Below are 27,957 nucleotides of genomic sequence, written 5' to 3'. Positions count from 1 at the left end.
AAAGGCCGCAGCAAAACATAATCAAACAGTCTCTAAATCAGAGTAATTCTAAGAATATCTAAGAAATTCAAATATAGCTATCAGAGGAAAATTGCAAGAGTTCCTTGAAACATTAGCTCTTTACTAACCCAAATTTGTTTCTATCAGTCTGCATTTGAAGACCTGAATTTGAGGATTCTCAAATCTAGTTTTTAACTATCAAGTTCATTCAAGTGAATTGGACACTAATGTATTTTATGTCATTAAAAAAGTCATGTTACAAAAGAGTTAGTAGCTTGCAGCTAAATATTTAGAGTTATTTTAAGCATTCTTGAAGTAGTTGGAGGCGTGATCGCTGTATATACAGAAAGGTAAGTTTATGTATGCAAACAGGTACATAGGCTTCAGTAATTGAGCAGATTGCCTAATTACGTTTCCAGACGTGCAGTTGCATATGCAGTCTAAAAGCATATGCGCAATTTGGTGTATGCAAATTAATGTAATCACAAGTGTTGCTGGTGAATTAAAACCCATAGATTGAATATAATCATTCAGGTGTCAGCAGCGTCAGAGGGGGCAGAGCTTCTGTGTTTAGTACTAGTTACTTTATTGCTAGAGAGATTCCCAAATGCTCTTTCAGGAAATCAAGAAGTACAAAACCTGTGAGTGGAGGAGATTGTCTAGTATATGGCTTCTTACTTTTGTTGTGGCAACATACTAACAGGGACAAGAAGTTTTTTAGTGACTGTAGTGGAATCACAAAATTAAATGGCAGAATTTTAGTAATTTCAAGTTGTGATGATCTGGATGTTCTTGCTTATCAAATGGGAAAAAAGCAACAAATACAAGAAAGAAGGAAGAGTGTTTTCTTATATTGACATAACTGATTTGTTTACTGATTATTTTCTGCAAACATTTTAAAGTATAAAAATGTATTGCTTTAGATGTGTAATAAAGTTATAACTGAATTTTTTTTATGTTGTCATTAAGCTGTTTCTCTGTATCCTTGTATCATGCTCATACAATAGCACTTTATAATTCAGGATGATTTTTATCATTATAATAATTTCTTAGTTATTTCCATGTAAGCAATTTGTATGTATGGTCTTTGCCTAGCTGGGGGAAAAAAAACACCCACACAAAAGAAAACAGCTGTAAAAGCACTAACAAATACTCAAGAGGAACAAACTTGATAGAATTAAATAAGGGAGAAATGAAATGTTATTATATGTAAGTTTAAGTCAATACTAATAGATTTTGTGAAGTGCATGTTTGAATACCATAAATGGTATTCAAAGTATTTTAAACTGACTTTCCTTATTTTTTTGCCAGGACATCGACTGATAGTCTTGATAGTTGAGCAGCTACGATATAGAATCTTTTTTCTTACTAAAGCTTCTGAACATATGTCTGTCTAAAGCATTTGCATGACTCAGAATCTCTGGGCTAATATGATTTATAGTTTATTTATCATTCAGTCATTTATCCTGAGTTTGGAAAACACAGTTATTTCTGTTTTATAGACAGTTTCCGTCTTGAGAGTGATTTGCTGAAAGTCTTGGGGGAACTGTTTGTAGAAGAGGAAACTTGACTTTTCAGCCTTGAATGAATGGCCTGGCGTAGCTTGCATTTAAAAGCTTAATTCTGAGGTTGGTTGAGGGAAGGTGATATTTCTGACTATGCTGTTCTCACCACTCCACTTGTCTTCACAGACCTGTGATTTGTTTTCTCTGCTTGTTCCAGTGGCCAACACTGTTGTGATTCTTTCTGAGACATCATACTCTTTCCTTCCTTCAGATGATTTTACTCATCCCTTTTCCTCAGTTTGGACATGCCGTTCTCCCACCTCGTTCCCATCTTTATTTGTCTGTAAACTCCACTGAGAGCATAGATATAATAGTGAGGACAGATAAGCTAAAAATCTGTAATCTCTACCAGTGTTGAGAAACCACACACAACTACAGCCTCTGTGTAACGTAGAAGTCCTGTTTCCAATTTCTGATTTTACTTATATCAAAATTCTTTCTGTTGATGTCTGGAATTTTTGCAATTGATTTATGCTGTGTTTAACAGTTACTGTGACCCAGATGAACAGAAATTACAAGGGGTTGATAGCTGGGAATCCCTAATTCTGTCAGTAATCTCAGGCTTCTGAGACACTTCTGGAAATTTGTAATTTATAAAAGAAACAATCAGTAAGAGAAAGATGCAGCCATCTCATTAGGCTGGAGCTCACTTGGGTCCTCGGAAAAACTCAAGTGAGAGGAGCCACAGTACTAAGAGATTATTGCCACATATTATACATAACGAAAAGTACCGTTCCACTGTACATTTTTTAAATTGAAATGGTGTTTATTAAGCCTTCAAACAACGCAATCCAGCAGAAAGTATTAGGTATTATGAATTAGTGGTAAGTCTTTGAGTTCTCTCCCTTTCTTTTACTTCCCATACGGATATTTTACCACTCATTATGCTACATGTAATTGAATCAGCTCGGAATATAGTCAGTACATAATCTGAATGTAAACATGTATATGTAAATTACGTGTTCTTTTTCTTCTTAAAGACTATGTTTACAGACATAATTAAGGGTAGCATAAAAACATCAGCATAACCAGCAAATGACTGTTTTTGATCATCACCAGTTTACCATCAAGCGTGTACTTTCATATGTTTACTCTGCACATCATTAAAAGAGGACAAGCTGTATTTTTTCTCAATTCATTTCATTTCATTACTCTTGACAAGTTCTTCTAAAGAGGTAGTTCATGACTAATTAGCAGAATGGTTGTTGATGATCTGTAGGTGAACTAAACTGGAAGAGTTCTGCTCCATTAAAGATTTGATTTGAATTTTTTGAGTGTGAACACTTAACTGCTTTGTTGTATTCTGATAAGTTACTGCTGAGTTCTAAGCATAATCATTTTTAGATTTTTTACTAAGGTTCCTAGCAGGAAACACAATGAAAATAATTACTGTTCTATTTTCTTATTTATATGGAAGCCATTAGTATATAAAGAACATTGTAGGTCAGTCTATGAATTAGGCAGCTCTCATAAAACAACTGTTTTGGGATGGAGTGGTTGTTATGTGCTTTCACAGATGCAAAAAGCATATGAAAATATCATGAAATAACAATTTAGAGCAACTAGAAGAAAACATTTTACTCGGAGAGTGGCCTTATGATACGAGCTACTGAAGGCTAAGAGAATATTTTGAGGAAGTGTCAGAACTTAGTTCATATTTCAGTCGTTTGTGTGACCAGTATAGATTTTGTCTGTGTTAAAATCTGGTTTCGTATGTTTGCATATGGGTGGATGCATGTATGCAAGCATATATATATAAACATGTGCAGTTCGAATCTGTGTTCCAGCAAGCTGCCTCTATTTACCTTTGAATTCTACATCTGATGGTGGAATCTGAATTTTGAGAAATGCAATCTGTGAAAGACAGTTGTCAAAGTAAGCTAAACAGTACTCTGAAGGACCACTTAACTGTTTCTATTGAATTTCTTACAGGAACATCTAATAATATTTAAAATTTAACTCTTTAAACTCTAGATAGAATAATAGCTCTCTTTGTACTATTTAATAAGAAGAAAAATAAGCAAATACAACACAAGTCAGATATCTTTCACTGATCAGTAAATGTAACAATCATCAAAGCATCATCTTAATTATCTTTTTCTACCAAGTTGTCTTAGAAATTGCATGCAAGTATCAAGTATAGCTACAGTAAGTATGGTATGATAGCAAACAAACACGTAGCAAAGAGTAACGACTGCCAGCACTTTACTTAATGGCTGAAATAATATGTGGCTTACTGTTTGTAAAGGCTCATTAAAATACCCTGATTATGTTCTATTTTTACTACTGCTTATCAGAATTACATACTTTTTGTTTACTTACAGTATGAAAGAGGCTGGTTTAGGCCATAAACAGTGGAGGGGTGGTCCCATTTCATCAAACTGCAAGCAGTGTCCAGTAGTTTATACCAATCCTGTTTGTGGATCAGATGGTCACACATATTCATCTCAGGTAAGAATTAAATACAGAACTGAATTATACTTTCAATGTTCACTTCAATTTCAGCTCTTGGATAGTAAAATACTGTATAGTTGCACAAAACTACATTTATTTGTTTTAACTAAAATATATTCCTGACTGCAACCTCCAGCAACACTAACACATCTTAAGACAAAAACTCAAAATGGTGGCAAATCCCAAACAGCATGGAACAGCAGTACTCAAAGAAGCGCGGTGCAGCAGTGCTCTCCAGTGTAGCAGAGCTCCACTGAAATGTATTTGCTACAGACACCAAGGCACGGTTTTTAAAGAGGAAGAAAAGTCTTGTGTGCCATCAGTCTGGGGGTCAGGTAGACCTCATAAATCAGATATTCCTGTTGACCATTGACAGGATGCTTCATAGTCCAAGCCCAAAGGCATAGAAGTAAAATATCTAGAGGAAAAAAAAAGTAGTAATTTAAATAATTGTTGACTGTCATCACTTCTTGCATCAGCACTTCCTGTATTTTAAGAATTTTCTGTTATACTTACTTGAAGACAGAATAATAATTCAAAAACACTATTGTCAGTCTACCTAGTTTTTTGTAGAGAAAAGATTTTGGTCACACTGTAGTCCAAAAAACCATGAGCACCTGAGTTCAGCTCAAACTTGCAGATGCCACTAGGAAATTGGGAGACTTCAAAATGTTGAAAACAAATGGTTTGTTTTAGCATCTTCCTTAAAATTTCCAGTAGAAGGAAAAAAAAAAATCAGACTATAACTAGAATTTTCTCCACCTTGACAGTTCTTGTGCTTTTGTTCTTGTGCTACCTGAACTTGGTATTAGAAAACATTTTTCTTAAAAAAAACCACAACACTTAGAGAACAGTGCACATGAATCTCATTTTTAACTAAAAATTATAACTCTCAACATCAGGTATCTGAAGCCCAGTGAATTCTGGACAGCCTCTCTGGCTTAGCGGACATTCTGGCTTTCCAGAATCAATACGAATTAGAGGTTTAATTTACGTATTTGAAACTGTTCTTATTTTAATTCACAGTAATTTCCTGTGTTTTGTGAAGAGTTTGAAATGTGCTTGCATCTTGCAACTAGACATCAGATTATATTTTTACCATTTCTTTTGCTGAAGTTCCAAGTCTAACCTTTACGTAGGTATAAAAAACAAGGCAGTCCCTGTGATTTTGTAATTTAAGTACACAAGATAAGTAATTTGGGATAAATAATATTGAAACATAAGTGGTTTTTTTTTTAGGTACTATCAACTTTATCTATCACGGTCTCTCCCTACTATCTTCATAACATAACACAAGCATCACAGCTGTTTTTCATGTTTATTGTGTAGTTTTGTATATTATCAATTTTCTGTCTCACAGAGGCCCTGGAGGAACTGTTGCTGTCTTTGAGGAGAACACAAGACAAGAATGAAAGCAGGCTTTAGTTATCGTAATGTCATGGGTTTCCTTGTCCTTGCCTTTGGGAGCTGGCATGTTGTCTGGAGGAGGGAACAAAGCAATTCTTTGTAACCTTGCTCTGACCACCATGCTGAGGCACAAGTAGTTGCTGCTCACAAAAAGTATTGTAAAGTAAGGAGTGTTTTCTCACAAATTAAGCTGAAACTGTAAAACTATTTTTAAAAAACTTAAGAGCAGTCATCATAAAGTAAAAGAAAAAAAAGGGGGGGGGGGGTAGAGTGGGGATAAAAAAAAAAAAGCAACCATGTGAACATGAAGAGACAAGCCTGGATGCCCCCATTTCTCTTAATTGAAGAATGAGCTTCTCTAGTTGTATTATTTGTAGAGGAGGGAGAGGAGAAGCCAGTTGTTCTTTATTTGCACAGAGATTGTCTATATAGATAGATAGCTGTGAAGCAACCTGTACTCATTTTTAGAATCAGTCTATTGCCCATGATAAATTATTCTGAGATATTGTTAAACCATGTGTGAACAAACTCTGATATGCTAGCAGAAGATCTCAAAATTAATTCATTTTGTTGTTGTTGTTGTGGAAATGTGGGAAAAACTAATCAGGAATAATCAATCCATTTAGAATCAGGTAACTTCATTAATGTTGCATTCTGAACAGTCCTGTGAGTGAATAGTGACCCTTATTCTCGGTCTACTCTGAAGCAGATAAATTCTATAAATAATGATGAGTTGAAGCCATTTTTACATCTATTAATGTACTAAAGATAAGGTAAGGATATGTTGCTTAAACAGAATGATGAGAAAAGAATAGAACAAGTAGATATACTGTGCTTCCTTTCCAGCGCATTGTCAGAGCTGCAGTCATTCTAGTAGTACATGTTATTCGACATCTGTGCCCATTGAATGGATGTCGGACAAAGGTAACATGACATCAGACTGCATTTGCAGGGCTTTTCCTTTCATATTTCGCTATCTAATTATGGTAGAGTCTAAATTTACAGCAGGAGAATGCTTGAACAACAAAAAAAAAATTCAAAAGTTAATGACCACAGTTACGTATCATTATAAACATTATGGTTTTTTTTCAGTGATGTTATGTTTTGAAATTCAGTGGCAGAATTGTATCAAAATAGAGGTCTCTGCAAGGTTATTTCAAGAGCAGTCATTTTTAAAATTGATGTAAATATGAATGCTTGTATTCCTTTACTCCAGGCAAAGTTTATTTTCATTGTGTCATCAAGCTCCAGCAGGAGTTTATATAGCAATTTTCTTCTGCTTAGAATGCATTTGTCAATGACCGTGTCAAAGTGTGCAATACATCTTCTGAAAAAAAGTCAGTAAATAGTAAGTCAGCCAGCAGCTTGCAGTTATCTGAGGGACACTGTGTTCATATAATGTCCCTTTCCAGGCCAAACTCATGCAAATGATTTTATAAAATTATACAACTATAGATATTTCATGATATTTTATTTTTTATTTTTGCTTTGGATAGAAAAAAGAGACTATAATGGGTAGGCACTGTAGAAAGTAAGGTTAACTTCTAAATTGAGCTTATCCAAGGTCAGGTAAGGTTGCTGTATTTCACAGACTTTTAACAGGCCACATTAAGGCTTTCCATGCTCTCAGACCACAGTTATTCAGCAGTAGTCAATATAAAGGAAAAGGAGCAAGTAGAAAATACTAATTATTAACTGTACAGGAATGTTGAAATAAAACTATTGCATGCTAAGATGTTGAGTTATCAAAGTGAACATTAATTATTATGTGTGAAGAAATTCAGCATAAAGAGATCCAGCAGTTTTCTTGCCAGGTGGCATTAATACACAGCTTGTAGGTAGTAGCTTTTAAAGAATGCATGTGTTTTAAGTTTCGATAGTCTACTTTTACATTCTGAACTTATCTATCCATGTACTGAATGAAGCTGGTGTATCTATGGGTAAGGTGATGACTGAGATGCTTGAAACAGTTCACTAATACTGTAGTATATTATAAGCAGGACTTTGGAAAATACCACAAGGAAAAAAAAAGATCACACATGAGAATAATGGGCTGAAGCTTTATTTCTTAGGCTAAGGGTGATTTGCACTGTGACAAAACTGATCTTTAAAGAAGATCTGTGAGCAATGATTTGAGTGTTTTGAAAGGAAAATATCGCATAAGTGATTTCATTTAAATATGCTAGTCGCTCTGTGGTTGTATTGTAGAATCATCTTGGCAGTAAGTTCTAGGTCTTCTGTCAACAATTTGTACTGTTTGGTACTGGTTCCTTACTCTGCAAGTTTCAGTACTTAGTATTTGTTTTTTTTTTTTTTTTTTTTTTTTTTTGTTGTTTTACATAAGCCTAAATTCTAAGGACATCCCCTTTTTAATTATTTTTTTAAATCTACACTGTTTATATTGATTGATTTTAGTTTAGTTTATTGATTGATTGATTTTAGTTTAATCATTGCCTTGTTATGAACGTTAAATCAACTGATTTATTTGTTAGCTTTTCCTCAGTTTTCAGGACACATGCCTGTGCTACTAAAAATTGCTTTCTACTTCAGAAACAATTATTCTAAAACCATAGGTATTCTTTGTAGATTATGTGTCTATGAATATTTTACTCAAATTACTCGCAGTTGTTATCTTATGTGATCAGAACGTTATCTTAGGAGTGATCAGATATTTTAGTGACTGATCTAATTTGTTACAGTAAATTGAAGTAATATTCACAAACCTGAATGTCTGTCAGACTTTTTAAATTGAGCTAATCTAATACACCAGTTATTTCTTATCTGCATAGTTACTCAACTGTAGACTTAAATGAAACATGGCTAAAAGAAATAAGTTTTAAGGTTTGCCTGATATCCGTAGAAACAAAATAACATAATCTGAAATAAATCTTTTTGTAGGATACTGGTCCACAGACCTGCATCTGGAAGGAGAGAGAGGAAAAAAAAGACAATTTCTTGAATATGATTCACTACTAGTCAGCTAGATAAAAGATGTATTGCCTGATTGATGTATAAAGTAAACTTTATGAAGTTAGACTGATTTTCACAGAAATGCTCGAAGTTCCTTATTTATTACTTAAATGTTTAAAAAGAAAGATTAATGCTAACAAATCAGATGGAGATTATGTGGTTTTCCATTCTTTGTAGTCAGTGCAGTTTGCCAGTGATGCTTGAAGTTTTATTTGGAACCAGAAGTGATAGGATATGATATTCACAAAAGTCAAGCAGAGAAGTGTCAGAAGGGTTTACTCACTTTATTTAATCAATTTTTCCAAATACGCTGATGTACTAAAAATCCCAAATTATGTATTAACTGATATCTTTTTACCAACTGCATTCAAAATAATTAGCTGCTAAAGCTGTAGGAAATTGAGATTATACCTTAGATAACAAAATACTTAATAGAACATTCAGTATTCTGAAATACTGAGTAGATCAATATTTCTTAGACGAGGATGACATGTTTATACTACCAGTAATGGAATTTGGGTCCCTTTTTTTCACTTCCAGGGTACTGTGTTTGTTTAATATAAAACTATGTACTGCATATATATATTACAATGTACATAAACATTAATATTTCCATTAAAAAAATGCTGCTTTGTGGATTGGAAAAAAAATTCTTAAGCCTTGATCTATGTAATGCCTTTATGTTATTTTAAAAAACAATATCTAGACTACAATCTAGGCTACAATATCTAGGAACAGTCTAGGCTAGAAGCACAAATTAGTAATAAAAGAGTGGGACAAGTTGACAGGGGAAAGTGAAACCTCTGTCAGTGTTAAATATTCTTCATATCACAGCAACAGTATACTGATAAAGATAATACAGGCAGAGCTCAGATTCAGAACTTATTAATGAAAATCTGAATTTTTACATTTGTATGTAAACTGGAAAAAAGGACCGCCATTAAAACAAGAAATAGCAGTTCACTTAAAGTGAAGATTAGATGATAGTTCAGATTTCAGTTTTCTGAACCTGCTAGATTGCATTAGAGATGTCTGTAGTTATCTGGGGATTAAATAACATTCTTCCAGAGAGCAGCTTCTAACCAGCAGCAGTTAATCTTTGGAAAATAGTTTTCAAAATGGTGTAATTGGAATTACAGCTGAAATAAGCAGAATAATTTTGCTCCAAGACATAATTCCAAGAGGATCATACAGAAATAAATAAATAGAGTCTGAATGTAGGAATTGCACTTGATGTTGTTATGGTCATGTGGTGAGTGATGGTGTGGAGCAGATAACAGTTCGGAAAGTAAACCAGTGGAAAGATGGATCTGGAGCATTATATACAGTCAGTAGTGTTTATCTGGCCATTTGAAACATTTATGCGCCTGAGAATGAAGTGGAGTTGGTGGTGAATTGTGTCAGTTACAAGAAAGGAATGAAAAGAGAGGATTGTCTCCAGTTTACCAAGCAATAGCTCATTAGTGAGCCTAGGTTCAGTGGAGAGAAGGATAAAGGATTGTAACTGGAGAGGTAATTAGGTGGGATTACAGGATTTTTGTGATCTTGGGACTTCTTTTTTTTTTTTTTTAAGGGAAAAGCCTATTTTTAAGGGAAAAAAGGGAGCACTTAAGGGCACTGAGGATCAAGCAAGATGATGTCAACCTGGGGCACAAATTCTGAGCATTAATAGCAGACAATCTATGTTAAGAATGGGATTAGAGTAAATGAGATTGAAAGTTGCAAATGACAAATCAGAAAACCATCATAGGTCTTGGTCCAGTGAAAACATTTAAATATTGCAGTAATAATTCTTTGAAAGAAGATCTCAAACAGTAATAATTCTTTGAAAGAAGATCTCAAAAACAGTGTGCCCATGTAGGAGAGGATATGTAGGTTGCTCCAAAAATGTAGCCTCCTACGTACTTCCATGGAGACCACAACAGATACGAAAAGCACAATAACACCTTTTGATAGAGCAACTTCTCAGCTACAAAAAACATTTTTCGACTTAGTCACCACTAGTAACTGCATTTTTGCTAGTCATGAACAAGAAGCTGCATGCCACGCTTGCGAAAATCTGTGTGGTCATCCAAAATGTGTCTTGTCTTTCATGTCGCTTTCACCACTGCTGGAACACATTACTCACCGCCACAGTGTGCTCACATCCACTGTTTGGTCTCTGTAAATGTCCAGCAGGTATTGATGAATGTCAGTGAGTACCATTTTTTCTGTGTAGAAGAATTCAATAACATATCTGTTTCATATGCACTTCCATGTCAGAAGCTGTTTTGTCAGGCTGCTGGTCTTCAGCCATCTGTCACGTGGCAACAAAATGTAATGGGATGTTGTTGGGAAGGTTCAGTCTCTACTGCCATACCACCAACATCTGTCTCTGATGTCTTGGGCCAACATAATAAAATAGGAGGCATTACTTTATGAGCAGCTCTCGTACATCTATGCAATTATTAGAAAGAAAGAATCATAGAATCACTCAGATTGGAAAAGACCTTCAAGATCGTCAGGTCCAACCGCAACCTAACCATACTACCCTAACAACACTCCGCTGAATCATGGCCCTGAGCACCACATCCAAATGGTTTTTAAACACATTGAGGGATGGTGACTCAACCACCTCCCTGGGGACCCCATTCCAGTGCTTAACCACCCTTTCTGTAAAGAAGTTTTTCCTGATATCCAACCTAAACTTACCATGGTATAACTTGAGGCCGTTTCCCCTCATCCTGTCTCCTGTCACCAGTGAGAAGAGACCAACCCCACTCTCGCTGTAAGCACTTTTCAGGTATTTGAAGAGAGCAGTAAGGTCTCCCCTCAGCCTTTTCTTCCCCAGACTAAACAGCCCCAGTTCCTTCAGTCACTCCGTGTGGGGCATATTCTCCAAGACCTTCACAAGCCTTGCTGCCCTTCTTTGGATCTGCTCCAGCACCCTCCTCAGCTTTCCTGTTGCTTCCCTTCACGTCCTGAAAAGCTGCTCTAAGGTCTCCTTGGAGTCTTCTCTTCTCCTTGCTGAAGAGCGCCAGCTCTCTCAGTTTGTCCTTGTAGGGGAGGTGCTCCAGCCCTCTGATTACCTTCGTGGCCCTCTTCTGAACTGCTCCAAGAGCTCCATGTCCTTGTTCTGTTGGGGGTGCCAGAACTGGACACAGTACTTCAGGTGGGGTCTCATGAGAGCAGAGCAGAGGGGCACAATCACCTCCCTCAACTTGCTGGTCATGCTGGTCCCTTTTCCAGTCAGTGGAAATTGTCCCCTAAAATAAAGCAGATGTTCCAAATATGCAATGAAATGGAAGAGACTGTATCAATAAAGACATTTATCATTTTGCTATGTACTGTATTACAGAAATAAGTAAGTTTAGTCTTTAAAAGGTGTCATTTTCCAAACACAATCTTTTAGATACATAATAGAATCATTTAAAAAAACTGTCGCCTGAAGAGGTCTAATAAGTGTTGATTGGCTGCAATTTATTTTGCTTTTCTGTGCAATCTTTATTTTTCTTAAAATTAATTCTGTTTTTCCCTCTAAATAAGAATGGTTTTGTAGCAACGTGTAAGTAGCAGACACAAAAGAAGTTATGCTAACTTTACTTAGTTGTATTGATTTTTCTCTCACAATTATCAGAACAGTAAGCATTTGAAAAGCTGCAGAACTAAAAGTGAAAATGATTGGAGAAAGTGGAATTATTCAAATTAAAATTTACTAGAACTTATAATTAAATTTAGTAATCAAGCAGAACAAAGTGTTCAGCTTCTATCAAAAATAATTATACGCACTCTTCATGTAGGTCATTCTAACACATAGCAAGGAACTGAAATAACTACATGTTAAGTAATAACATCAGGCAGCATAAGTAAAATTTAGATCAGCAGTGGTATCAACTAGTCATGCTGTCTCAGAGAAAAGACAGTCCTTCCAATTTAGTGTATCTCAGTGAAGTATCAGTAACAGAGTTGTCTTTTAAGGATCACTATTTTTATATTTGTAATTTTGGAAAGCACACCATGAAATAGTGCAGACATGAATGTACATTCCTGTTCCCTTGTCTTGTTTGTTTTTCTACACTAATCTTGATGCAAGTGAAACCAAGTATTTCTTAACAAACAAATACGCTCTTGGGTGAAATACCAAGTAAAGAAGAAAAATATGCAAGTAAAATAATTTTAAAAAATCGAAGAACAGATGTGGACACTGTTGTACACCACACAAAACTGAGAGATTGGGATCTGAAGAATATGACTGAATATCGGTAGTGTATCCTCTGTACCAAAGGAAAGTTGTAGGAAAGAATGGAAAATTCATAGATCACCATGGACTCATTGGAAGAGGCTTAGAAAGATTTGCTGCTCTGTCTCTTCATTTGGAACATGACTTATGATTTTTGTGTCCTAATTTTAATTAGTGTATTTTATGAAGTTAGAACATGGAAAACATTACATATTTTATTAATGAAGTACTGACAGCAAGAAGTAGAAAGATTTAGGTACGGTTTTGTGTGGCTCTGTGCAAGAAATATCCCCTTGAGTTCAAATAGAGATGCGTGTCATCTAGAGAAAAGCTGCTGTGTTCTAGACAATTAACTGCCACCTATACAACAAGACTGTTTCTTCCTGGACAGGATGAAAAATAATAATGAACCATTATGGAATTTTATAAAAGAATTTCCTTTAATGATAGCATTTGCAACCTAATGTTTCTGAAATAAATATTTTTAATTAAAATGAATTTTAGCATACATTCTTATCTGGTCAAAATATAAAGAGTAGAGATTTGTAGTGGCAATATGACGACAAGAAATCTGAGAATACCTGAGTGTCTCTAACTACTAATTGAAAGGGGATGATTCTGTAATGCACTTATCAGTGTTTCACCAGAATATAAGTACATAGATTTCTTTTTTTTTTTCTATTGACCCAGTATGGTTTAAATGTCTTAAGGTTGGACAGTATAGCCAAACATGGACTAAGTAAGTCTGTACATGTTAATTTAATTATATTTCCTGTAATTAAAGCCTAATGAGCATACTCTTCAGATGATATTTTAGCTCACATATAATTTTATAAATATTTCAACTTAGATATAATTAGATAAATTCAACTTGTTTAATTAGTAATGTAATCAGCCAGTATAGTAGGAAAGTGTATGATATTAAAAATACAGTGATTATTCATGCTAATAAACTGTAAGCAGATTTTTTTTGAATAAAAAAAAAATCCATGCTTTTACAAGCTATTTGTATCTTACTGTAGGCTTTGCGGCTTTCTCTTTACTCTTTGTTATTGCTTTTACTCAGAAATTTGCATGTCAGCTGAGGATTGTTGAAGGTCTTTCTTATTAGAACCCAAATATTCAGCTGTTTCTAAGATAATTTAGGAGAATTAGCTTGCACTTTTATCTTTTCTTTGAATATTCATTTCCTTTAAAGTGGGAACTTGAAAATGTAAAGTTAGTTTTGTCTAAGCATTATTCCTTTTTTAGTCTCTCAAGGCACTTTCTCCAAGTTACAAAACTATGTATGCCAGAAAGAAGGTAGACCGAGAGTCTTTTACACTTACAGAGTTGAGTGAGATTCCATGGATCTGTAGCTTGTGTCTGCTAGAAATTATGAAGAATTTTCCAAAATGGAGCTTGTTAGATGCTGGAATTTGAACAAATGATATGGACAAAGGCTCTGAATAAGAGCCAGAATTCAGGTTACAGAATCAAGAAGTTATGTGCATAATTCAGAAATTACTAATATCAAACATGTTTACACTAGGCTGTTAGTCTATTTTTAAGCTGTCAGTGATTATAATTGAGACAAAGCCAAGAACAGAAGGAAAAATATAGGTGGGAGTAATATAGCTATCTGGTTTTGCCCCTTTTGCTAATCATTAAAAATAAATAAAGACAAAACCACAACTCTAAATATTTTTTTAATATATATTTGAAAAATCTTGTCTTTTACAGAATTTTTCTTCAAGGAATATTGAAATACTAATTAGGTAATATATTGTTTTAGACCAAAAATGAATATAATGAATTATGTGATTCTGATTCTGTGAATTATTATAAAACCATTAAGTTTATTAATTTACTAGAAATAGCATGTTTAAAATAGGGATATAATGTGGTGGTGTTGTTTAGCATTATGCAAACTTTATGTTCTTATTTCAAAATATAAAATGAGCCCACATGATTGCAAAACATAGAAAGCAAGGTAGTGAGGTATGTATAAGGACTGCTCCGAAAGTAATGGCTCCTATTTTATCATGTTGGCCCACAACATCAGAGGCAGATGTTGGTGGGTATAGCAGTAAATGCAGAACCTTTCCAACAACATCCCATTACATTTTGTTGCCGTGTGACAGATGGTAGCAGAGGAGCAGTCTAACAAAATGATGTCTGACGTGGAAGTGCATATAAAACAAAAGCGTGTCATTTAAATAGCGAATTGATGCATAAAAGGATTTTCAAAAGCTCCTAAGCAGTGTGTGTCTCAAAAGCATCTATGAAAGCAGAGACAGGTAGGTATCTAATTGTAAATAATCACAGTAGGCATCTATCTGCTTCTTCCTGTGAATTAATGTTTTTTAGGTTGTCCAAAAAAAGATTGAGTTGTTAGTTGACTTGATTTTAGGCTTTTCTTTTTACACAGTTGCACTGTACAGTGCTGTAGAAAACAGGCAAAAGCTATAGAGGTGTAAAGAAAGAAAACTATATACCAATTTTCATTTTGTTATCTGAATGGCTTTTTCCAGTTCATAGCTTTAGAAGCAGTGTATCAACAGTTCTTTCAAACACAGAAGATTTCCTTTGCTCAGGGTCTTGGCTCAACAAGTATTTGTCCTTTTGTTCTCTGGTGAAAACACTAATTACATGTTTTTATAATTGGTGTTTTTCATGTTGTTTTCATATAAACAGTAGTTTATTGGCTGGAAAAGTTTTTACTCAAACTCCTATTGGGTAAATAACACAAAATTTACTTGTTGTTATAGAAAGATCAATTGTTGCCGAAATAATTTCAAAGCATTTTTAGATCTGTGTGTGACATTTCACAAATAAGTTTACAGGTTAGGTTTTAATTTCTAAAACTTGAATTACTTGAAAATATTGCATCTTGGCATTATGTCTGGTTGATTGTTTTTAGTTTGAAGCCCTGTGTTGCATTTACTTTGTCTTCTCAGCTGCTCTTCCTAAGGAATTACAGATTTGCATAACAATTTCCATGTTTGGTCTACCATTATAATGTCACAAAATCTGGACATATTTTCCTTACATTTTCAGGTAATCTAATGCGTGATACCACAAAAGAAAGCAATCTCAACCATTCCTTTGTATCTGCCACTTGAGTATTGAATTTATTTACCCCTCTTCCACATTTCTTATCAAGTGATAGTTTGTGTTGAACTGGATCTGGAACATTACCAGACTAACACACACTATTTTTATCCCCTTCACTCTATTTGAGATAGCAGTGACAAATCCAGTTACAGTATGTTGTAGTTTCTTACCTAGTTTACTTCAGGACATTCAAATCTGAGGCCATAATTCCACTTAGTGATTTGCATAAAATGCTGTAAAAACAAAATTTTGAGAAAGTGTATAAATGTAGTCTTTTTGAAATTGAGATAAAATGGGAAAATAGGGAATGTGAGGGTGAAAAATTGCACAAAATGAAGTTGAAATCATGCAGTACTTCTTACTGGTATAGAGTAATTATCTGCTCAGCTGTCAGAGACATAATGTTCTAAAAACAGAGAGAAACATCTCTATGGATGGATTACTGTGGAGTTCTGTGGGAGAGATTTCTATTAGTAAGAAACACAGTAGTGCTGGAAGAAATATTTAACATTTCATTCTTTTCTTCTTTGTTGTATTCCAGCAATAGATCTTTTCTCATAGATCCTGTTGACTGCATCATACTAAAATCTTCTACCACCCATTCATCTTCATCTAGAAAATAAGGAGAGAAGAACTGTAAGCTTTTATTGTAGTAATGTGTAGATACTCTAAATTCACTCCTTTCAGCCACTCTGTACTGTAAGAGATAGGTTTCTCTGCTTGACCCATGGACATTCAGTTGATGGGTGTTAAGTGCTGTGGTCTACAGCTTGTAGACTACAGCATTAAGATTTTGGAATTCTCCAGTCCCTGCTGATAACCCTAGTTTCCCCTTATTCTCCTCTTGTACTCTGAAAAGTTTGGTTAGAGCTGAGTGAGTGAGTGTGGCAAAGTTGAGGAGTCAGAAGTAGAGCCTCTTCCGTTCTCCTCGCGCAATGGCTGGTGTCAGAGTAATAATACCTGACAGTAATTGGTAGTAATAACAAAAAAAATCTATCAACTTTTTTTCCCTTTGTGAGTGTATGTACTCAAGTATTTCTAGCATATGAACTAACAAGTATCATATGAGTCTGAATTTAATTATACATCAGTGTATTTTTTCTTAGATTGCACAACCTGTTTAATTTTAAATGTGCAGAAAAGTCATGGACTTCTAAAGAGCTCTTACTATTCATATAAGGTACAATTACAAGTGACAGTTATCTTTCAAAGATTAAACATTTTTTTACAGTTGTGTGAGTTACAGTCTGACTAAAAGGTAATTTACTAAGTGCTCAGCATTTAATGCAGTAGTATTGTGGAAAGCCTTTTTATAAGTTATATATGCCTCGTTGCATCAAAAAAGACTTTATGTTCTATCCTACGCTGCAAATTTATGTTTATATTCTAGAAAAGGATGTGTTGACATACCTAACCTAACTTCAGGCTTGCAGTACTAAGGACTAATAGCAGTATTGCCGTGGCTCAAAGCATGCCATGGATAGTATAAGATATATATGGATATATAATGATATAAAGACATATAATGGATATATACTTTCCATATATAATGGAAAGTATAGGCGACCAAGGTGAATGCTCTGGCAGATGACTTCAATGGGTTGTATCTTATGCTACCGACGTGTCAGGTCTGTCTCCAGCTGCCCAGTGTGTGTAAGGTGAAGAAAAGGAGGAGCCGGTGGGAGTATCTGCAGACCGCTCTAGTGCATGAACTGCTGTTCCTTGCTTGCCAGAGAAATTGCATGGATCTTTAATAGTTGGCTTTAATTAGTTTGTTTAAAAGCTGGTAGATACTCCTAACAAAACAACATTGTTGTGGAAAAATGCATTATCTTGTCACTGAGGAATTATTCTCAAAATGGATAGAATTAAATCTGTGAGAAAAAGCTAGTTGATAGCAGACTGGAAAATGCCAAAGCTCATGTGCAAGCACTGCTTGTTTTTCTCCTTAGATGGACATATAATGCAATCTTCCCTGAACTTGTTATTGTTTCTTTTTCAAGTCTTTCCCTCACTTAAAACAAAGAATAAGCTTGTGTCTTGTTATCTAATCAGTCATTTGTTAGCTCTGCTTTATTCAGCACAGTCTAGCATCTCTTATTATACGGTAGCTGCACAGTTAACTACATTCCTCTTAATATATCTCAATTCTCTGTAGTTTTTGAGAGGTCTGCAAATAGCAACAAATTTACACTGTCTCATCACAGTCCCTCTATATGATATGAGTGTTGTTTTACAGATAGAAGACTGTGTTGTGCAGGTAAATGAAAGCCAATTATTCGTAAGATTTGACTTTCCAATTAAAGGATCATTTTCTTCATGTTTCACATCAAAAAGAATTTATATATTCAATTATTATCTTTTTTAGTTGGATCTAAAAATATTTACTGTGTTCTCAAATCATATATGTCCAAGAGTCCAGAAAAACAAAAGTACATACTTAGTACTAAACAAATCAATTTTGCTGAATTAAATTATCAAACATCCTTTCACCAGAATAAATATTAATTTCATTTAATTTTATGCAGTCTCCCTGCTTCTTTCCTTCTTTCTTTGCACATCATACAAGTATGTCTCTTGATGCTGAGGGCAGACCTGTCCTGTGCTTTCTCATACAGTAAACTTTGCGTTGTCTGGTTGACCCATTTTTTTCAAAGTAAGATAAACTACACAGCTGTCATTCCTGACAGACTTATCTAATCCTGGTTATAAAGACTCCAATGTTTAAGATTCAATAGGCATTTCCAGCAATTTATTTTAATATCTCACTACTTTATTATCAGAAAGTCTTCCTGGTATCTAATCTAAAACTCAGCTGCATCGATTTGAGGCAATTATTTCCTGTAACATTTTTATCATGGTGCTCTTTTCAAATACCTTTCAGATACCTTTTATTTGACAGCTGTTACATGAGTCCTGTTTTCTCGAGACTGAACATCTTTGCTGCTTGAGGTGGTTTCCCAGTTATGTTTTTTTCTAGGCCTTTGGTTATACTTGTTAATTATTTTTTTCTGACTTTTTCATGTGGGCTCATGTCCTGCTTGAAATCTTGTCGTGAAGCTGCATAAGGTGCATTCTTTTAACATTTACCAGAGCTGTACAGAACTGTTTCGTGTTTTGTATGCTACAGTCCTGTTTATACATTATAGTATGACATTTTTCTTAAAGACCATGCAATCATTGGCAGTGATCACTTGATTCTTTTTTTTCCCTTTGGAACAGAATTCTAGCCAGCTGCTCTTTAGTTTGAATGTTAAAGTTGATTACTGAGTCAGCTTGAAAGAGGAGCAGCAGTTTTCTTATTGAATTACATTGTATTTTCAGCCTTTTTCAATATTATGAATATTTTTATTACATTCATGTCTAATGAAGGTATTAAAATGTATTACATGTTTCATAGGATATCTCCTAAGCTGCTAATGAGGGGACAAAATAGTTCAAGGGTTGTGATACACTCTTGTGAAAATCTACTTCCAGTGCAGCCTTTCAGGACTGCAAGTCACTGATGGCTATTATCTGAAAATCACTTTCAACTAGTTTTGTCTTCATCGTACAGCATGATTATACAAATAGTGATTGTATTTTCTGATGTGGCTTACAAGGTTGCAGCGTAAGAGAGCCTGACAAGCGCTGGCAAAATCAAAGTACTTGAATCCTATTATATCTTTTCTAGAAACACTTCCATAGACTGAGACTAGATCTAGTACTATTTGTCTGGTAAAACTTTGTAGAATTGTTCATCTCCTTTCATCTTCTGAGTGCTCACAAGTTATTTGAGTATTTATTTTGGTGTATTTCCCAGAAATAATACTAGAAGTATTCCCAGAAATAATACTCAGAAATAATTTGTGAGATAATCTTTTCCTTATTCATCTCCTTTTTTTTTTTTCTTTCATTCATTTCCGGACTATTCGTACATTTTCATCCCTTCACAGTTTCTCAGCAGCTTCAGGTTTGCTCAGTCAGTTCAAATTCAACTAAGCTGAAATGTTCTAGACTATAAAAATATTCTCAGAATATTCTTTTTCACTCTACAGAGAGGTTTTACCTGTTTATATTTGATAGTCATGCTGACGTAATACTCCTTTCTGTGGAGATTTCCTGCAATCTTTCAGTCAAGAGGTATCCCCAAGTCACAGGTTATATTACATTCTTTTACATACATGTGCATGCATACTGTCATTCACACTTGAAAATTACATCAGTTGGTCACAGGAACTTGATTTGTGGATATTCTAAAGGTAAGTATGTATGGAAGTATGTGATATCTACCTGGAACTTTGTTTACATACAAATACAAGAAAAGGTGGGATTCTTCAGTGTACTCACTGTAAAAAATGTATATTGATCTTGTATTCATAACAATTGAATATACACAAAAATACTTTTTTTTTAGTTATTTCCCTGCATATCCATTATTTTATTGTTTTGCCATGGAAAAGTAAATACTGTTTTTTCCATCTTGGGGTAAAAGTAGTCTTTTTATACAGAATATACAGAGACTGGTTTGGCAGCTGTTGACAGGTAGCTCTTTGGATTGGAAGGTAGCACTGCTTAATGAAATATATTACTGTCATTTAATCTTTCCAACTCTGTAAGAGTAGTTATAAGAACAGAGCTTATGTGTATTGAAATAACGTACATAGTAATTGTTCCAGAAGTATAACTGTTCTCATCTTTTCTGTAATAACAGTAAAGCTGCATGAGTCATGTCTAGAGATGACATACATTCTTTGATGTTCTTCCCACGGATTTTAATTGCTTGTCTCTAGTTCACCAAACAACTACTTAAGGTAAATGTTGAAGAATGTTGGGTCCATTTACTACTGAACAGGTTTTCAAACAGTCAGAATATAAGTAAACAAATTGCATCTTTATATGGAAAACTTTACAGTACAGAAATTAGGAACTTTTCATCCTCAAATACACTGCCAGGAGACCCCGACATGGTACTTACACTCCATCTGTTTTCAAAGCTGTATGCTGCTGCACAGTGCTTAAAAGTAAGAAATGGCTATTATTCTGTCTTGAAACAAGATATGCAAAAACTCAAACAGTTGAAACAGTCCTAAAATCAGACATACAAATGAGACATACTGAAACTGCAATGCAGAGAATCAAGATCAGAAGATAAAAAGCTAGATATATTAAAATGTAAAATGGATTGTTTTCATGCATATAAAGGATTGTGGTGAAAATAGCACAAATAGTCAACTGTTTATAAAATCAAATTAAATAAGTAATTCTACAAAAGATGAATTCCTTGAAAAGTGCACAGTGATATATTTTCCCCATATAAAAAGTCAATAGATGAATAAATTAAAATTATTTTGATTCTATTCATAATATCATACTTTGTCGTTATGTTCCTTTGTTTTTCTGCTATTTCATATATTCAGATATATTTCCCCAAAATCTCAAAGCGAACGACTTTGTCATGTTCCTAATACTTCCACTACTAGTAGTGTACATCTGTTTTTCACTGTGTCCTCATGTTCTGTATGCCATAAATTTCTTTTTCTGTGGAGTTTTTCAAGTCTGTTACCTGCTTTGCTGCTAATGTACTGAGCTGAACATGGAGGGATATCTAGCCTGCCTTTGCTTTACTGAGCTGTCTTTGTAGTATGCCAGTGCATTGTTGATTTAGAGAACAAAGACAAGAATTTTGAACTAGAATTATACTCCTGGTGTCATTAGCTGCTGCTATTAAATTGTCGGAAAAGCCTATTGATTTATTTCTGACTTATGCAAGCGCTGTGATTTTGCCTTGTTACTGAAGATGGAGAGTGTAACCCTGCCTGTCCATAGAATGAGTTCAGTGCATGTGAAATTCTAGCATAGCTGTGAATGGGAATAGTGGGTTGGAACTGTTGTGTACTGACTTTGCACTCGCTCAGGTATCAGTGCCCATGACAGGTGTGAGGGCATTGTTTTTCTTTACGTTTAAGAGGGCAATGTTACTTTCAAATAGAGTGAATCAGGCACCTTCAAAGAAAATTAATTCAGAGGACTAAACTCATACTTCATACCTATCGTTGGCTGGGACAACTTTGAAGTGTTTGTTAGTTTCTTCAGCAACACTTGAGTGAAACAGAGTGGAAATAGTGGAGTCTTAAGCAAAAAAGCATCAAAATGTATTCCTTTGTTTTCTACTCTTCCTGTTTGATTCCCAGTATTTTAAATAAAGAATATAAATAGAATTTGAATGTCCAGTTTTAAGTGGTCTCATTGAATTCAATTGATAACTGACTCAGTGCCTAAAGCATTTTTTGTAAGCATCCTGAAAGCAAAGTATTTGTAGATTTGACTCCCTAATCTACTAAGACTGAACTGTAAAATTCTCAGATCTTAGAACAGGCAACAGAAATATATATTAAATTCAGGCTATGATGTATTCTACTGACACTGAAGATTATTTCATGTATTAAAATATGAGTTACATCATGTGCTCTCTGGAAGGAGGTCTAATAGGCATCACAGTACGTTCCTGTACAGTCAGGACAATTGTCCACGTACACAGTAAAGTAGCCAGTTTTGTCAAAGTCAGCTCCTGTAAGGAAGGCAGTGTTATTTCTATAGTTTTCAATTGGAAGAGATCTGTTTTAGTGTTTTTTGTTTTCTTTTGTTTTGTCAAATTAAAGATTATTTTAGTCGTGCTGTCCTTCAAGCATGCTTTTGTTTTTGAGTAGAGGTAGCACATTCAGAGCCGAGCTGTGATTATGGTTTTGTGTAGATGCACAACATTTGAGATACTCTCAATCTTCTAATATCTCCTCTCTTTGATTCTGGAAATAGTGCAAAAAGATATTTCAGCATGGTGAAGTTCAAGAGAAGAACTGCATGACAGTGTGACAAGATTAGAAGTGCAGCAGTGTTAAAAGTTGATAAAATTCTATAAAATCACAGGGATGAACTGTGTTTAAGTCATTCTGTCTGCATACTAGTGGAAACCTCACCAGGCTTCTCAGCAACATCTTTTATATAGCTACAGTGTATGCTCCAAATCCTTCCTCATTTTTGGGCAACGGAAACTCCGACTTTAGGATTTGCCAGAAATCCTGTTATTTGTATGATATAACTGCATTAAACTGATGTTACATACCTAAACAGAACAGGGAATATAGGTCACAAATTCTTAATTTTTTTTTTCCTGAAATTGTGCGGTGCATAAAAAACAATTTCATATTTTTATTTGTCACTTGAAATGTTTTTCTGACTCCTCCAATTTTTTGTTATTTGTCTTCTATCTGACTAATGAGGCATCTGCAATCCTTTGTTCAAGGATGAAGTGTTCTACATAAGCACTTTGCTCTTTCCCTTTCCTTATCTGTGAGCGTTTTCAAATACTACATTTTTTGTGTTTGTTTTCATTTTTCTTGATAGTATGCTCGTAATCTTATAGACAGATCTGTATGTCAAGAATTTGTTTAGAAATAGAAGTGCAGTTTTTTGAAAAGACTGACAAGATACAATATTATTTTCTGTGTATGCAATCTTTACTATAGTAGTTTTATATATTTGAGACAATTCCATTTCCTGGTTAGATTTAGTTCATTTCTGCAAGGTTTGTGAATAAGAGCTGTAAGTACACAGATCAGAACCATACAGATGAATCTGTTTCTATATTAGAAAAACTGCCACTAGAACTGAATCAGCCACAGCTTTCTATTTTACTTGTTATTTTTTTACTAGAATACTGCTATCTGAAAAGCAGAAAATATGTCATAAGTCCCGTAATAGAACCCTCTTAGTCCCTTCCTATTGATAGTGAATATTGATGCCTTGTTTATTTGATCATCTAATGTAAATAAAACCAGTGCAGTATAATTCTGTTTGGTATATGTACTCAAATCAGTCTAAAACCAGAAGTGCATTAGTACCATAATTGAGTTTGAAATTGTAGACAGCTTAGGGAGCAAAACCTTTATACATTTATCTAATCAGACTTCAGCATATACTGCAGAAATTTTTCCTTGCACCTGTGTCTACAAAAAATGTAAGTACCTTATGAAAGATTCCTTCAAAATATTTAAGGAGCTGTAATTTGTACTGTAAAATATGTTTGTATTAATGCCAGTCGTTCTCTCTTTTTGCAGTGCAAATTAGAATATCAAGCTTGTGTCTCAGGAAAACAAATCTCAGTGAAATGTGAAGGACGTTGCCCTTGCCCTTCTGACAAATCCACAAACGCAGGCAGAAGTGATAGGAGAGGTGAGTGATGATAATTTTTAATGGCTCATTCTAGAAGGAAATTGGATTTTGCCTATAGAATAACACAGTGATCACAAACGTGTATTTTTTAATAAAAACAGTCGTATTCAAGAATCTTTTCTTTTGAAATTGTGCCTACTTCAGTGCACCACTGTAATTTTCAAATGCAGCTATTTTAATGTTACTGTTCTTTTGTTACATGTTAATAATATTCCTCAAGATACCTGTGGCAGTACTTAAGACAAAGAAAAAATTGTTCTCTCTTCCTTTATGTTTTCAACTGAATTTGCAAGAATATGTGGTGTGATTGGGGGGAAAAAAAAAAAAAAGAAACTTGAAGAGTCCTCATTAAAACTTACAGGAAAAAGCAGTTGCACTTAAACTGTGGAACTTCTGGTAAAGACTATCATGCAAAAATGAGTTCTTTGAAAACTGGATAGAAATTTGGATCATATGTGAGTATGGAAACATTTGGTTGCTGTGCTCTGCTGCTGCTTAGCTACTGATGCACCTGATGGAAAAATTTGTGGCTAAGCATATTTGTATTTAAGTGACTCTCAGGTGCCTTTGGAATGTTGTTGTTAAACAAAACGAAATTTGGTGATCCTGCAAGGAGAGCCATCATAGCATGGTATGTTATGCAACCATGGACCTGAATTTACCAAGAAGAGCAAGACTGGAGGTTAGCACTGAATTTTGCTAGGTGTATTTATTTTTTGTTCTTTATGTTTAGTCACACTAAATTTGTGAAGCACAAGTATCCTGTGTCCTAACTGGATAAACACCATAATTAGTTTTTTGAGGATTTTTTTTTTCCCTATAGCAATCTTTTAAATGCAAAAGAATCCAGAGCTATATTTCTGACTTACGTTAGCATTGGGGTTTTTTTTAAGCTTTTTTATTAAGCTTGATGCACCGTTGTAAATTTATTGAGAAATTTATTGTTATCACTTCCTTTACAAGCTCTGGCTGCTGCCAAAAATTTATTCTTTCTCTTCTAGTTTAAAAAAAAAAAAAAAAAGGACATTCTTTGAACAGGGAATGAAGGTGTGAGCACTGAAACACTGGGCTGTGTGCAGTAGACAGGCCAATCAAAAACCTGCTCTGAAACATCCCTTTAGGCTGCTCATGGTATTCTGTAATATTACTGATTATGTAATTAAATACTATTAAGTATGTATAATTAAATTTTGCCTGTGCCGTAAACTCTGAAAAGTGATGCAGTCTTGGGATTTTTTAAAGCATTTATTATAAAATTTCATGTAGCAATGGTAAAAAATTACGTAAATCTGTTATTTGCTCACCTTGCCAGCACAAATTACAACCACTATGGAAGAGACAGTCATATGCGGTTAATGTGATCCCTTAGAGTATAGCATAAGTGAAGTTTGCACTAGCAACGATTTCTGGCTTTCCAGCACAGATGTAAGGATATTAGCCTAACAATGGATAGGAAGTGAAAGTCAGACAATCAGCTGAGAAACATCTTTCTGTGAGTAATAGGCCTGTCATTCTCTATGTTACTTTTTGAGTATATCACTGCCCTCCATTTAAATAAAACTAAAATTAGCATTGTCTCTGCTTTAAATTGTTTCACCTGATACAGTCCTGTTTTTTATTTATTTTTATCTTAGTCTGTATTTTCTCAAGCAGACTATTTTTTGTACTCCTCTACATAAACATTGAAAGCAATCGGTTTTGTTTGTAATTAGAATTGTTTGTAATTAGTACTGGTAGGAATGAACTCTCCTTGAAGATTTATGCTGCCAAGGGAACAAGATTACTTACGCTTAGTTATGTAAAAGAGAAAGCAGAAAGAGCCTATATGAGTATAGGAATTACCACTAATCCTGTCCTGACAGATTGTCGGGGCAAGCAAAATCAGGGTTTTTCCACATGCTACATTTTACCAGAACATTGAAATTTGAATATAATTTCCTTACAAGGCCAAAGGCCAGGAGATGTGAGAAATATTAAAGTGAGTTGACTATCACTGCTGACATTTCAGCCACTATTGTAACTTGAATACAAATTTTGTTGTAAGTGCTGAAAAAGAATCCAATTATTTTCTTTAAACTGAATTCCATTAAGTGTTAGCTGTATGTCCATCTGTGAATTGCTTAGAAATTTGACAAAGCCAGAGACAAAGGAAGATTAGCTCTCCAGTTTCAGAGATAACTTAAATGGAGACTTCCTAAAACATGTGCCCCTATACAAAATATTTTTTCATTTATTCCTATTCACAAGTTCTTTTTTTTTTTTTTTTTTTTTTTTTTTTTTACTTTCTGCCTTTTCATGTATCTAGGAATCAAGTACATCTACAAACTTACCCAAAGTATTTTTGGTATGAAATGCCATGCTCCTTTGGGAAGCAAAATGAAATCAGCATTCAGAATAAAAGATTTGCTTTTCAATGTGTGTGCGAATCTGATCATAAAGTCACACACAGCTCTTAGTTGGAAGGGAACTCTGAAGTTTATCTAGTCTCTCTGCTTAATGTATGAGTCAAGCAAGGGTGTGCAAGCTTTTCTGAAAGCTGGTTCAACCCATTGATACATTCAGTATCAGTGAACCTGTTCTATATGCAGGGATTGTTAGCTTGAATCCAAAAATGAAATGGCTGAAGACTTGATCTTGATCTAGAAGTACAAGCTGGTGACAAAACAAGCAATAAAAAAGGGCAGAAAAATATCATCGTGCTAATCTTTCTTTAATTTGTTGTGGTTATGCTTTAGAGAAAGCAATCTGAGTATCATACAAACTTAAAAAAGAATAAAAAAAGCTTAGTCTATGGCCATAAGAGTAGGGAAAATGTGAAGAACGCTTGAAGTGGTGTTAGAGGGAAGGGTCACACACAGAATGAAGATGTGAGATATGGAATAGTGGGGTGTGTTAGGGAGTCAAGAAAGAAAGGTAAACCAGAATGAGAGAGTAAAAGGATGAGGCACCATCACTAGTGACAGAGGTGTTAATCAAGAGAAGTGAGGAAGCATTTACAGGGCTCAGTCTTTTCCCGGCAGATCCATTGCCACGTGTCCTACTTTCACCCTAATCCTATTGAAATATGTGCCAGGATTTGGGGCATTCAGGTCACAGTGGCTTGTGCAGATGTGCACACAGGGATTTCACTGAGTTGGAATCTATTGGTCTTCATTTCTGCAAGCTCTGCGGAGTTTTTTCCCCAGTGTTTAAATGGGACCAGAAAACAGAAAGTCTTTTTTGACAGACACTCTGCTTTTTATAAGACTGAGGAGAGTTTTGTCCTCTTGGCAGTATCTGGGCCCCATTTTTTGCTCAAGGTGCTACTTACAATCTTTTGCTCTGAGATGGCTTGAGGCTTTTCCTTTGCTCATCATAGAAGACAGAGAGCGTTTTTGCTAGACCTTCAGTCTAGAAAAGAGAGAAGGAATATGTCAGTCCTTGAAAGAAAGTTGTTTCATGCATGTTCAGAAGTTGAGGTAGAGTGGTCACACTGAACTAAATGAGACCTCACTCACTGCATCAGTAGGAATTCTTCATTTAGTTAGACATTTCCTTCTGTTTCTCCTTTACTTCCTATGAAGATTATGTGGAGGCCTACTGGTTAAATAAATTTAAAAAGAAAAGAATAGAAAAATAATATTAAAAGCCTTCAGGAAGTGATACTTCTTGCTGGGCTTTTTTTCTTGCCTAGACCAAATACCTAATTACTAAACATGTTTTGAATGCCAAGGACAGCAGATAAGCATATGGCTGACAACTCTAACTCTGAACAAATTGCTTTTAGAGATACCTCAGGAAAGCAGTCCATTGTCAGTTGGCTTGAAATTGTTATACTGGAATTTGCTCTACAGATACTGGGGAAGGTTCAATTATCCTTAAATCCAAAAAGCTTGGAAACCACAGACCTAGACAAAGTGCCTATCTTCTATGTTTCTGTTAGCCTACACTAACACTGATGAATGTGTCACAACATGCTCAGGATCCTGACCTCCCAAAGAGTCTAAATTAAGAATTTGACTGATGTGTGCTATAGATTCTTCCTGGTTTACATCT

General features: G+C 34.7%; 1 protein-coding gene across 12 annotated transcripts in view; it reads left to right on the top strand.

Annotated features, from left to right (window-relative positions):
• The window catches only part of SPOCK3 (SPARC/osteonectin, cwcv and kazal like domains proteoglycan 3), a 585,918-nt gene that overhangs the window by 517,003 nt on the left and 40,958 nt on the right, over positions 1 to 27,957 (top strand). For 11 of the 12 annotated variants that reach the window (XM_046940442.1, XM_046940441.1, XM_046940440.1 and 8 more), the window contains 2 exons: positions 3,890 to 4,016; positions 23,808 to 23,922. In XM_046940442.1, the coding sequence (XP_046796398.1) occupies positions 3,890 to 4,016; positions 23,808 to 23,922 (242 nt within the window). The remainder of the gene's footprint in view (positions 1 to 3,889; positions 4,017 to 23,807; positions 23,923 to 27,957) is intronic. The other variant, XM_040699184.2, reaches the window with a different exon arrangement.

This window comes from Gallus gallus, chromosome 4 (assembly GCF_016699485.2).
Source record: "Gallus gallus isolate bGalGal1 chromosome 4, bGalGal1.mat.broiler.GRCg7b, whole genome shotgun sequence".
NCBI classification, from domain to species: Eukaryota; Metazoa; Chordata; class Aves; order Galliformes; family Phasianidae; genus Gallus; species Gallus gallus.
Note: the sequence above shows the minus strand (reverse complement) of the source record. Positions and strands in the feature narration are given on the sequence as shown.